Source organism: Ranitomeya variabilis, chromosome 1, assembly GCF_051348905.1.
Source record: "Ranitomeya variabilis isolate aRanVar5 chromosome 1, aRanVar5.hap1, whole genome shotgun sequence".
Classification (NCBI taxonomy): Eukaryota; Metazoa; Chordata; class Amphibia; order Anura; family Dendrobatidae; genus Ranitomeya; species Ranitomeya variabilis.
In genome coordinates, this window is record NC_135232.1 from 531,308,601 (window position 1) to 531,323,044 (window position 14,444).

General features: G+C 42.9%; 1 protein-coding gene across 3 annotated transcripts in view; it reads left to right on the forward strand.

Moving 5' to 3' along the window:
* LOC143766626 (NAD-dependent protein deacylase sirtuin-6-like) overlaps positions 1 to 6,255 on the forward strand; it is a 304,913-nt gene extending 298,658 nt beyond the window's left edge. For all 3 annotated transcript variants that reach the window (XM_077254435.1, XM_077254454.1, XM_077254450.1), the window contains one exon: positions 5,928 to 6,255. In XM_077254435.1, the coding sequence (XP_077110550.1) occupies positions 5,928 to 6,191 (264 nt within the window). In that variant the 3' untranslated portion in view covers positions 6,192 to 6,255. The remainder of the gene's footprint in view (positions 1 to 5,927) is intronic.
* Positions 6,256 to 14,444: the final 8,189 nt, after the last annotated feature.

A 14,444-nucleotide genomic window follows, 5' to 3' on the forward strand; every position in this document is an offset into this window, starting at 1 on the left:
GTGTTCCTACAATTGCACTCGGAATTTAGGCATGAGGGCGATGCATAATGTGTAGAAAAAGTCTTTAAATAAGTACACATGCACTTACTGGATCCTGGAATAAAGCTGACTTGCGTGCGTGAATCCTCCCAATGATGGGTGACCGGCTTCGTAGTGCAGGATCGTGAGATCCGGGGATGAAGGTTGCACTTCAGTTCCCACAAAGTAGTTCTAGTAGATGAGCGACGGGAGTAGGCAGGAACCGCCAACTTCTAGCGTGCCCCGGCCGGAAGCAACGCCGAAGCGAAGGCGGAATGTGGAAGGGGCGTGGTGAGTACTGTGACATCACATGGCTAGTGGGCGGGAGCGTATAAGGATAAACCAATCCAACGCGTTTCGAAGGATGCGATCCTTCTTCGTCAGGGCTGGAGTCCCCCATGGAGCCCTCCCCTTATATAGCGGTTGTCCGCCCGCCTCCTTCAGAAAAAACCTGCCTACATACCTAGATAATGAGGCTAATGACCGGTGAATTGGTTTGACTGCAGCGTGATTAGTGCACTAAATGGAAAAAAGACCTAGATTGGAGCCTTCAGGAGAAACTAGCCCAAATACCTAATTAATGGGACTATTAGACAGTAAATTAATTTGAATGCAGCGTGCTTGGTGCAAAAAAGAAAAGCCTGGATTTAGAGCGCATAGAGCTGTGTGGAGATTAAGAATGAGGGGCATTCATAGATTGAGAGTTGCGTAAACTGATAGGCTATGTGGTGTTTGTAATAAAGTGTATAAAAGTTCAATGCCCCTGAACTGGATCAAGTGTGTATAAAAGGGAAAATAAGAAAATGTGAAATGAATGGGTTAAAAGTAACTAAACAATTTTATTAATATAGTAAATTAAAATAACTGTGTGTCTAAAGTAACTGTGTTCGTTATTGGCGCTAGGAGAAGGCCCAAATATTGTGCCTTAGTATAAACAAATCTGGGGTTGTCTGGTAGTAATGTTTTGCAAGGTGACAAAAACATTGGGGGCTTACTACCCGACAACCCCAGATTTGTTTATACTAAGGCACAAAATTTGGGCCTTCTCCTAGCGCCAACAATGAAACCAGTTCTCTCAAGGACAGGGGTACCCGGAAAAACAGCAGACCCTCACAAGTTGGGATTTAGGCCATGTGGCAGATGCTCGTGCTGCAGACGTACATCTTTTGGAAAGTCGGTCCAAACTAAGTTCACAGATTCAAGTGGCACTAAGCAATTTCATATTAAAAACAGCATAACCTGTGAAACGACAGGGGTAATCTATTTATTACAGTGTCCTTGTAATAAAATATATGTGGGCTGAACCAAAAGGCCCTTAAGGGTCAGAATAAAAGAGCACCTAGACAACATCCAGAAGGGTTTCAAAGGTCACCCCTTATCCCGCCACTTTTTAGAAAAGCATAATAAATCATGCGTAGGTGTCCTTTTTTGTGGAATCCAGCAAAACCCTAGGGGTGGGGATTTTCTAAAAGCAATGTCCAGGGTTGAATCCAAATGGATTTTTATGCTAGACAGCCTGGCCCCCAAAGGACTCAATCATGAAATTGAGTCATACGCGTTTTAATTTTAAAAAAAATTTTAAGCTAACTTATTGTTACCCAGCCATTTATGTACTAGCGGCATTTGGGTTATGGATCCAGTTGGGATCCCGTCTAGGACCTGATAGTTTTAACCCCATCACGTTATATTTATTGCAGAATTTGCTTTTTATTAAAATCCGTAGATTTTTATTACTACATTTGTTGTATTATTGGATCAGGTTCAAGTAACCTAACCTTTTAGACACACAGTTATTTTAATTTACTATATTAATAAAATTGTTTAGTTTTAACCCATTCATTTCACATTTTCTTATTTTCCCTTTTATACACACTTGATCCAGTTCAGGGGCATTGAACTTTTATACACTTTATTACAAACACCACATAGCCTATCAGTTAACACAGCTCTCAATCTATGCATGCCCCTTATTCTTAATCTCCACACAACTCTATGCGCTCTAAATCCAGGCTTTTCTTTCTTGCACCAAGCACGCTGCATTCAAATTAACTTACTGTCTAATAGTCCCATTAATTAGGTATTTGGGCTAGTTTCTCCTGAAGGCTCCAATCTAGGCCTTTTTTCCATTTAGTGCACTAATCACGCTGCAGTCAAACCAATTCACCGATCATTAGCCTCATTAACTAGGTATGTAGGCAGGTTTTTTCTGAAGGAGGCGGGCGGACAACCGCTATATAAGGGGAGGGCTCCATGGGGGACTCCAGCCCTGATGAAGAAGGATCGCATCCTTCGAAACGCGTTGGATTGGTTTATCCTCATACGTGCCCGCCCACTAGACGTGTGACGTCACAGTACTCGCCACGCCCCTTCCACATTCCGCCTTCGCTTCGGCATTGCTTCCGGCCGGGGCATGCTAGAAGTTGGCGGTTCCTGCCTACTCACGGCGCTCATCTACTAGAACTACTTTGTGGGAACTGAAGTGCAACCTTCATCCCCCGATCTCTCGATCCTGCACTACGAAGCCGGTCACCCATCATTGGGAGGATTCACGCACGCAAGTCAGCTTTATTCCAGGATCCAGTAAGTGCACGTTTACTTATTTAAAGACTTTTTCTACACATTATGCATCGCCCTCATGCCTAAATTCCGAGTGCAATTGTAGGAACACCTAATAGCGCAGGTGATATATTATTGTTTTGCTAAAAAGCAAAGGTTTTTAGGGTATCACAGCAGCCAAACATAAAACCTGATATACATTCCTGTATAAGGAATGGCTTAAAAAATAAATCAGATTCTTGACCTACTGTTGGTTTTGTTCATTCTGCCTCCAAATAAATCACAGTATGGCTTGGCTCACATTTAACCTGTGCTTTACTCTAAGCGCTTACACCAGGGTTTCCTTGTAGATCTCTGAAACACATGACTCAGGTGGAACCTCGATGGAAGATTCCCTATAAAGAGGCAAATGAGGCACTGTGGATGCTACACGACCTATGATCTGGCGGTATCCATCTTTTTAGGCTTGCATGAAAGTGCGGTCGGCCACAATTTTGTGCACTTCTGAAAAAAAGGACAATGCTGATCAGGAGGCCAGACGGAGTCCAGAGTAACTCTGCTGCCTCATTATAGTGAATGGATCCCTTAGAGATTTCATCTGAATCATGTAATTTGGAGATTTAGGTGGAAACCTGAAAATGTTCCCTATAAAAGATTCAACTAAATCCACAAAAAAGCAAGTCCATCATCTGTTAGCAGAAATTTAGGGGCTTCCACTTTACTGGTAGTGCAAAGGCTCTGGAAAAGTGAAACGACTCCCCCTCCCTCCAAAAAAAATAAAAAATTCCGCAAATTCTGCACTCCCAAAACCAAATGCCCCCTTTTCTTAGCCTCATTGTGCCAAAACCCCATTTACCATCTGCATATTTGGCATTTCTGTAGCAATGAGAGTCCACCTAATTTACAGGTGTGTTGTGAAATTGGATTTTGGGCTCCCCCGGTGGCCACTGGTGGTATTGAACTGGTGTGCATCATCCCCTCTGTTCACCTGTTTCCATCAGGATGTGGGAGTCGCTATTTAGCCTTGCTCCTCTGTCACTTCCATGCCGGTCAACATTGTAATCAGAAGCCTTTCTGTGCATGTTCCTGCTGCTAGACAACTCCCAGATAAGTTGGACTTTAGTCCTCGTTTGTTTTTGCATTTTGTTCCAGTTCACAGCTGTAGTTTCGTTTCTGTGTCTGGAAAGCTCTTGTGATCTGAAATTGCCACTCTGATGTTATGAGTTAATACTAGAGTCTTAAAGTAATTTCAGGATGGCGTTTTGATAGGGTTTTCAGCTGACCATGAAAGTGCGCTTTCTGTCTTCCTACTATCTAGTAAGCGGACCTCAATTTTGCTAAACCTATTTTCATACTACGTTTGTCATTTCATCTTAAATCACCGCCAATATATGTGGGGGCCTCTGTCTGCCTATCGGGGAAATTTCTCTAGAGGTGAGCCAGGACTATATTTTCCTCTGCCAGGATTAGTTAGTCCTCCAGCCGGCGCTGGGCGTCTAGGGATAAAAAACGTAGGCAACGCTACCCGGCTACTGTTAGTTGTGCGGCAGGTTTAGTTCATGGTCAGTTTAGTTTCCATCCTTCCAAGAGCTAGTTCTTATGTTTGCTGGGCTATGTTCTCTTGCCATTGAGAACCATAACACAGGTGCATCTCTCCAGATGCATTAACTGGACATAATATACTGGACACTAGAATAGCAGATTTGTCATTTTCACTCTGCAACATCCACTGCTGCTTGTTTCTGGAAAACACCCATTGAGTCAAATAATTACTACCCCTGTAGATAAATTCCCAAAGGGGTATAATTTCCAAAATGTGGTCACTTGATGGGGGGTATTCTGCTCTTCTAGCACTGAGGGCGGCTCTGTATTTGCAGTCTGCAAAGTAATCCAGGAAAATCTGTGCTCCAGGAGACATATAGCACTCCCGCGTATCGCTGTATGGCTAAGCAGTACTGTACAGCCACATATAGGGTATTTCCACGTTCAGCAGAAATTGTGTGTCAATTTTTGGTGCCATTTTTACTGATTTTCCCTTGTAAAAATGTAAGATCTGTGTCATAAAATTCTGTGAAGCACCTGGGGGGTTCAAGGTGCTTACAACACCTTTAGATAAGTTCCTTGAGGGATGTAGATTCCAAAATGGGGTCACTTGTGAGGGGTTTCCACGCCCATCAGGGGCTCTGCAAACATGACCTGTGGCTGCTAGTTTTTCCTACAAATTTTGCGCTTTAAAAGTCAAGCGTCACTTTTTCCATTCCGAGCACTGCCGTGCACCAAAAAAGTAGATTTACACCAGGTATGGGGTATCTGCGTACTCAGGAGAAATTGCACAAATTGTACCTTCTGCTTTCTCTTGTTACCCTTGTGAAAATGAAACATTTGGGATTAAATTGACATTTTTGAGGGAAAGTAAAAATTTTTTTTTTTTTCCTTTCACATTGCTTTAATTCCCAAGTAGCATGTGTACGGTTAGTTAACTTATTGAATGCGGTTTTGAGCACATTGATTGGTGTAATTTTTAGAGTGGTGTCACTTTTGGTTATTTTCTGTCATATAGGCCCTTCATATAGTCACTTCAAATGTGATGTGGTCCCTATAAAAATTGGTTTTGTAAATTTTGTTTGAAAATTGAGAAATTGCATATCAACTATTAACCCTTTTAACTTTCTAAGAATAAAAAAGTGTTTAAAAATAATGCTGATGTAAAGTAGACATGTGAAATGTTATTTATTAACTATTTTGTAAGATATAGCTATTTGATTTAAGGTCATAAAAAATAAAAATTTAGAAATTGAAAAATGTTTGCTAAAATTACGATATTTCTGCAAGTAAATGCAAAAAATACCTTCCTAAATTTACCGCTTTCATGAAGTACAAAATGTCACAAAAAAACAATCTCAGAACCAGTAGGACACGATGAAGCATTCCAGAGTTATTGCCACATAAAGTGACATTGGTCAGAATTGGAAAATTTGGCCTGGTCAGGGGAAGGTACAATTTGTGCAATTTCTCCTGAGTACGCGGATACCCCATACCTGGTGTAAATCTACTGTTTGGGCGCACGGCAGTGCTCGGAATGGAAGGAGTGACGCTTGATTTTTAAAGCGCAAAATTTGTAGGAAAACCTCTCACAAGTGACCCCATTTAAATGTATTGGGCAGTAATAATTCATAAGTATATTATTCTGATATGTTATACCACATCAATGGATATTTCCATAGCCATAGACACTTCAGAATATATTTTTGATTCAACCACTGGTATCGACCTTCTTGTTTTTTGTGCATTTGTGTGTCATAAACCATACTTATCAAACTGTAAATTGACCATCTGCCTTTTTTTTTGCTTAGGATCGTTATGCTGAGCTGCGAATACATGGATATGTGGATGAAGTAATGACTCTATTAATGCAGAGTCTAGATCTCAAAATTCCTGCATGGACTGGCCCTCCAATAACATTAGAATCAAAAGATCAGGTCTTTGACCACCGTATTGACTACAGTGGAGATTCAGATTCAGCACATACCAAAAAGGAAGAAAGGGACACCTGTATTGAAGAGAAGCCTCACCTGCCAAAAAGAGCAAAAGTGGAACTTCTACATAAAATTAAATAAATGTTTACATGTCGGTTAAAGATTGTATTGTTAAAGGGCCACTGTCACCCCCCCCCAGCCGTTATAAACTAAAAGAGCCACCTTGTGCAGCAGTAATGCTGCAGTCTAACAAGGTGGCTCTTTTAGTTTTTGATTCATTTATTACCTCAAAAAAGCATTTTAAAAATTGGCCACACATACCAGATATTATACCTGGAGGCGGTCCGAAGCGTCCTGTATGAATCCCCCAACTGCCGTCACTCATCTCTTCAGGGCCGATGGTACCCGCCCCCTGAGCGCTGTTATCGTCTGAAATCCGGCGCCTGCGCTGTGCGTGCCTGCCTGGGCTCTGCGCAGTGTTCATTGTCAGTGCGGCCACACTGTTGCTGAATCCCCTGCCCCGCACTGTTATTCATTATGCACAGTGCGGGGCTGGGGTTCCTGGGAAGGCGGGGGAGCTGGGGAGCGTCGGAGCTGGGGAGCGTCTAAACAGCGCAGTGCGCATGCCCAGGAACCCCAGCCCCGCACTGTGCATAATGAATAACAGTGCGGGGCGGGGGATTCACCAACAGTGTGGCCGCACTGACAATGAACACTGCGCAGGCCCCAGGCAGGCACGCACAGCGCAGGCGCCGGATTTCAGACGATAACAGCGCTCAGGGGGCGGCGACCATCGGCCCTGAAGAGATGAGTGACGGCAGTTGGGGGATTCATACAGGACGCTTCGGACCGCCTCCTGGTACAATATCTGGTATGTGTGGCCAATTTTTAAAACGCTTTTTTGAGGTAATAAATGAATCAAAAACTAAAAGAGCCACCTTGTTAGACTGCAGCATTACTGCTGCACAAGGTGGCTCTTTTAGTTTATAACGGCTGGGGGGGGTGACAGTGGCCCTTTAATGAGATTTTTCAGTGCTTATGCATTAGACATATAAGGATATATGCACGTGTTGAGTATTTGCAGGAGATTTTTCTGTTGCACATATCAATGGTATCAGGAAAAACGCTGCATAGTGTGTGTTTTTGCTTGTGTTTTTTTTTCTCATTTTGGTGAAAAAAGCAGGAAAAATTGACAAGATGCACATTTGAAAAATCCCATTTGCTTAAATCTATAATGAAAAAATAAGCATCGTGCATGACACTTCATATGTCATTCACTTTGCTCTTACTGTAAAACGCTGCTCTCCCCCTCCAATAGGTGCATGTGGAAAAAAACTTGACAAAAACACAACATGTGAACAGGCCCTAAGAAATTATCCAATTGTGTTGCAGTGGGAGCAAAGCTTGAGCCATCACAGGGGTTTTTGAATATCACAGCAGAGATACAATATGTGTCCATAACTTCACGTTGCAAATTCATTACAGTATTGTTTACATTTTCGTATAGAGATATTTTATATAGAATGGTTTAGAAAACCCAGAAACTAATTTTAAACAGAAAAAAGGAGTTGTGAAGATAACATTTCTGATGCTGACAAATTACAACACTTTCTGTAACACCTTCCTGACATGGCAATTTTCTATTTTTGCGCATTTGTCTTCAAAGAGTCATAACTTTATTTTTCTGTCGCCATAGCCATGTCAGGACTTGTTTTTTTGTGGGACAAGTTGTTCTATTAAATGGAACCACGCATTTTATAATTTCATTAACAGGAAAGGGGGGGAATTACAGATATGGCAAAACATTTCAGAAAAAAAATGCATTCTACTTTGTTTTTTGGGTTTTTGTTTGTACCGTGTTTATTATACGGTAAAATGACCTGGCAATATGATTCTGCAGGTTAGCATGATTACAGCGTTGCCCAACATGCAGTTTTGTTTTTTGTTTGCGTTGTGAAAAAAAAATAGTGAAAAAACCTATTGCTTGTGTAATCATTTTCCAAGAGCTAGAACTTCAATTTTCATTCGATGGAGTGGTCTGAGGGATTTTTATTTACACTTTCAGCTGATGTTTTAATGATACTATTTTGAGATAAATACAATATTTCCAGTCCACCACCTGACAGCACTATTGGAGGACGTCCTTCTTACCCTCAGTGGGACAGGAACAACAAGCGGTTAAAAGGACCCTCCCCACTCCACCCACCAGTGTTTTTCCTGTCCCACTGCGGATAGGAATGGCAAGCGTATCCTCCGACGGTGCTGTGCAGATGGTGGGGATCGGGGGGCCCAGCCTTTCCCTTCCCTGCCGCAAGATATCTGCGGCTGATACCTGCGATGGGGGGTCCCTCAGCCTCCCCAGTGTAGCGCTGCTCCTGGGTCCAAGGTCCGTCCCTCCATGCTGGGGGCTCTCGGTCCGGGTGCTGTCTGCTGGGGGTGTATGCCGGGGCCATCTCCAGACGGCGGCTGTTCCCAGCATGCGGCCGCGTCCATTTCCGGCAAGTGCTCTCAGCGCGGCAGCCGCTGCTGGCTCCAGGACCTGCGGCCGCATCACTTCCGGTCGATGGGCCGCGTCACTTCCGGTTGCGACGAGCGTCGGACTGGGGGATGCCAGCGACGGCGCCGGCCTTCAGAGAGGCCTTTCAGCACAGTCGACCGCGTGGACGCGGTAAGGAGGCAGGATCAACCAGGTAAAATCCTATATAAACGCTCGATGGGGGTCTTTTTTCCGCCGGCTATCCTGACAAGGGTGCACACGGCTGTATGGTAATATTGTCCTCACTATGGAGGAAACTACCAAACCTGAGGGGACTGACCAGCTTCAGGGGCATGTGAGTGGGCTGTGTTGAGCCATACCACAAAGCTCACCCCTCCCCCTGCTTCCCTACCTACGTATTCTATGTATATCTCTATCCTAGGCAGAGCCCGCCACTCCCACAGCCGAAAAGAAAAGATCTGGGAAAGTAAATGTGCCACTAAGTTTCCGGAAAATTGGCGGAAGCCATTATGCAAATCATGCACATCCAGGATTGTGGGGGATGAGCAAACTGCGCTACTATCCAGTATGAGGACAATGATCCGGCAGGAGGTTCAGGCATCCATTACGAGCTTGAATCTTCCACAGGCAAGCCAGTCGGAACCGCAAGCCTCACGGAAGAGGCCGAGGGAGTCTAGCCCCTCTTCTGAAGGACAAAGAAAACAACAAGAGAAAACAACCATAAATCCACTAAAATCAATTTTATTAATATATAATTACAGGGTTTACGAATAACGGTAAAGGGAAAAAATACAGGTTTCAAAATTTGTAAGACGCTGTTAAAAATCAATATTTCTTATAGCACTGAAAGGAAAATATACTTTTAAGAACTTATGTGAAGAAACAATCATGTGCAAAAAATGATGAATGAAAAACAGTGTGCAATATCACAAATAATTCATAGAAAAAAGCTATAAAAAAGCAAAACTTAGTTTAATAATAAAGTATTAGTGCATTGTGCAAATATGCAAAAAGGAAAAAGGTATATGGGATGTGCTAACAAAGATCAGTATATAGCGCTGTCAGTGCCAGATAATATGTACTGGGTATCCACAAAAATTAGTGCAAATGTTCACAAAGAATAATTCAACTTACTGAATGCGATGTGTGGCCCAGGATACAAAGAAACAGCGTCTGCCCCAGACGCTGTTTCTTTGTATCCTGGGCCACACATCGCATTCAGTAAGTTGAATTATTCTTTGTGAACATTTGCACTAATTTTTGTGGATACCCAGTACATATTATCTGGCACTGACAGCGCTATATACTGATCTTTGTTAGCACATCCCATATAGCTTTTTCCTTTTTGCATATTTGCACAATGCACTAATACTTTATTATTAAACTAAGTTTTGCTTTTTTATAGCTTTTTTCTATGAATTATTTGTGATATTGCACACTGTTTTTCATTCATCATTTTTTGCACATGATTGTTTCTTCACATAAGTTCTTAAAAGTATATTTTCCTTTCAGTGCTATAAGAAATATTGATTTTTAACAGCGTCTTACAAATTTTGAAACCTGTATTTTTTCCCTTTACCGTTATTCGTAAACCCTGTAATTATATATTAATAAAATTGATTTTAGTGGATTTATGGTCGTTTTCTCTTGTTGTTTTCTTTGTGGTTTTTTCACGACTATCCACGTATCCATATATTGGTCCATATTCACTGATAATATTTTACTAAGTATTTTATAGATATATTTTTTATCGATAATTTTTTTATATATAGGTGATCAATTTCTTTGCAATCTGTTTTACCTCTTCTGAAGGAGAGGCTTCGGAAGAGTCTGACCAGGAGGAAAGAGACGGGTCGTTGAGCAGAGGGAAAAGATATCTCTTCTCGGCGGCAGACACAGAGGTTCTTCTTTATGCTGTACGTAACACCATGCAGCTACAGGACACGCCAGAGGAAACCTCGATCCAGGATGAGATGTTCGGTGGATTACATGCCCAAGTGACAAAAGTTTTTCCCGTCAACAACCACATCCGTTCCATGATCCTGGAAGAATGGCAGGAAGCGGAGAAGAGACTAGTGATACCCAAAGATTTTAGACTTCGTTTGCCCTATAATCCAGAGGACATTAAAGTGTGGGATGAAGTCCCCAAGATTGATGTTCCGCTAGCAAAAGTGGCGAAGAAGACCTCAATCCCATTTGAGGACTCCTCCGCATTAAAAGATCCTATGGATCGTAAAGCGGACAGTTTGCTAAGGAGAACTTGGGAGTCCTCCGCAGCAATAATATGGGCCAATGTAGCCGCAACATCGGTAGCCCGGTCAATGCATTTATGGATTGACGATTTGGAGGATCATCTTAAAGCCAAGACTTCCAGAGATGTTATCCATAAATCCCTGCCGTTGCTTAAACTTGCAACAGGCTTTATGGCGGACGCTTCGGCTGAGTCTGTACGCTTCGCGGCCAGAAGCGAGTCTTTGTCTAACGCGGCCAGAAGAGCCATATGGCTAAAAACCTGGTCAGGTGATCTCCAGTCAAAAAATAAATTGTGCAGAATCCCATTCTCAGGGAATAAAGTATTTGGGCCTATTCTAGATGACATCTTAGAAAAAGCCTCAGATAAAAAGGGGTTCCCTCAGGAAAATACAAAAAAGTACCAGCCCTTTCGTAGATCCCGACCTAGTCAGAAGACAGACTACAGGGGGAAGGGGAAGACTGGGAGGTGGTCTTATCCCAAAGGAGGGAAGGGTAGAGACTCCATCTTCCCAAGTGCAGGTACAACAAAACCAAATAAATGACATCAAGGTGGGTAGTCGGTTAAAAAAATTTCTAGGGGGGTTGGCAGAAAGTATCCCAGAATCCTTGGATTCTGCAGGTGATTGCTCAGGGATACAAACTAGAGTTCTCCAGCAGTCCCCCAGAAAGATTTGTGGTAACCCGACTATGTCCGCTCTCAGACTCCTTCATGTGGACAAACATCCAGGAGTTGTTGGAGTTAGAGGCGATTATTCCAGTCCCCATCCCAGAAAGAGGCAAAGGCCATTATTCCCATTTGTTTTCAATAAAGAAACTGTCTGGGGACTTCCGGACGATCATAAATTTAAAACCACTAAACAGATGGGTCCGGTACAAAAGATTCAGGATGGAATCTATAAAATCCACAACGCCTCTTATAGACAAGGACATGGTGATGTGCACCTTAGACCTAAGCGATGCATACTATCATGTCCCGATACACGCTTCCTACCAAAAATTCCATAATGAACAAGGGGATAGTACATCACTTCCAGTTCAGATGTCTCCCCTTCGGGCTTGCTTCGGCGCCCAGGATATTTACCAAGCTGATGTCAGAAGTTGTGGCCTATCTAAGAAACCAGAATGTGACCATAGTACCATATCTGGACGACTTTCTGATAATGGCGAAATCAGAGAAACTCCTCAGAATAGACTGCAACTTCACTCTTTCCATCCTACAGGATCTGGGGTGGATTGTGAACTGGAAGAAATCCTGCCTGGTCCCAAATTCCAGAATAAAATTTTTGGGGGTGATGTTAGATTCCAATCTAAGAACATCTTTTTTACCAGAAGACAGACAAGAGGCCTTGATCAGGCACATTCATCAATTGAGAAGAAGTACCCCCTCCATAAGAGAGGCAATGAGGATACTCGGCTTCATGACAGCATGCATACCCTGTGTGAAATGGAGCCAATTCCACTCGCGGGAATTACAGAGAGAGAAGTCATGGGATCCTGGAACAGGAAACAGAGTTCCCTAGACAGGAAGATGGTTGTGTCTCCATCTGTAAAGAGATCCCTAACCTGGTGGACCACAACGGAAAACCTGAGAGAGGGAGTTCCTTGGATACTCGATCCCTGTGTTACGGTTACCACAGACGCCAGTCAATACGGATGGGGCGGTCATATAGGAAGAACATACTATCAGGGAGAATGGACTCCTCAGATTGCCGCAAGATCGTCAAGTTTCAGGGAGCTGTATGCAATCTGGAAGGTGCTGTACCAAGCCCAGTCACTGGTCTGGAACAAGCACGTAAGGATACTGTCCGACAATGTCACAGCAGTGGCTTTCCTGAGACACCAAGGAGGTCCAAAGCATCCACCACTGCAACACTTTTTAAAAAGTTTTTAAAAAATTTTAAATATAAAAAATTTGAATTATCTCCATTTTTCCCCATTAAAAATAAGGAAATATTTTTGTTTTATATTACGCACATGGCATTGCTACATCCATCAAAATCTGTAAACGAAAGTAATTAGCCAGATCACTAAACCAGATTTGCGCTTATTCGCCACCCACATCACCTGAAAAAAAATGCAAAAATAGGGAATGAAAAACAGTAATTAGTTCTTACCGGTAATTGTATTTCCAGGAATCCACCTGACAGCACCATTGGAGGACGTCCTTCTTACCCTCAGTGGGACAGGAACAACATGCGGTTAAAAGGACCCTCGCCACTCCACCCACCAGTGATTTTCTAAGTACCACATCTGGATGGATGCAAAAAGAGAGTTTATTAACAATTATACACCAATGTTACATCACATTAGTCAGTAGTATAAGCTTGCAGTGGGAGGGAACTAGTAGTGCTGTCAGGTGGATTCCTGGAAATACAATTACCGGTAAGAACTAATTACCGTTTTCCAGTCCACCACCTGACAGCACCATTGGAGAAATACCAAAGGATGTTTAACTAGGGTGGGATGTAATGTAATACTTTTCTACCAAAAGCTAACTGGTCTGATATGACATCTAATTTATAGTGTCTAGCAAAGGTAGAAAGACTAGTCCAAGTTGCCGCCCTACAGATTTGCTCAGCTGAGTCTCCCCCTTTCTCTGCCCATGATCTAGAGATAGCTAGTGTTGAATGGGCCCTAAGAGTATCCGGGGTGTTATGACCCCAATGGCAGAGGGTTTCAAAAGTACATACCAAGTCTGCAAACACAAAAAACCAGCTCATAGGGCAGTGGTAACTGGGCTGACCATATATCTAATCCTAGCACCACAAATAGCAGCAGCCGGGGAACGTGCCTACGTTGGTTCTAGACGTCTCGCGCCAGCCGGAGAACTAACTAACCCTAGAAGGGAAAAGATAGACCTTTCTTGCCTCCAGAGAAAAGACCCTAAAAGTTGGATACAAGCCCCCAACAAATAATAACGGTGAGGTAAGGAGAAAAGACAAACGTAAGAATGAACTAGATATTTAGCAAAGAGAGGCCCACTGACTAATAGCAGAATATAGTAAGATGACTTATATGGTCAGCAAAAACCCTATCAAAATTTCCACGTTGGATATTCAAGAACCCCCGAACCATCTAACGGCCCGGGGGGAGAACACCAGCCCCCTAGAGCTTCCAGCAAAATCAGGAATCACATTTAGTACAAGCTGGACAAAGAATAAGAGCAAAGCAAATAACCAAAAAACAAGGAAGCAGGACTTAGCTTAATTTTGCAAGATCCAAGACTAGCAGACAGGAGCAAACAGAAAGGAACTGATTACAACGATGCCAGGCACTGGACTGAGAAACCAGGAAGTTTATATAGCAACACCCCTGGACTAACGACCCAGGTGGGTGCCAAACTGAGGAAAGACAATCCCAGAGTCATATCACTAGTGACCACAAGAGGGAGCCAAAAAAGTCTAATTCACAACACCGGGGGATCTTTCCCTTGGTCTGTATATGCTAGGCTAATCATGTTTTTAATCCACCTAGCAATGGTTGATTTTACTGCTTTACAACCCCTATTTGGACCACCGTACTGTATAAACAAGTTAGTGTTATGTCTCCAACTTTCCGTCGCCCTTAGGTATTTTAGAACAGTCTCCCTAACGTCAAGGTTATGGTAGACCCCTTCTTTTGCGTTTCTAGGGTATTGGCAGAAT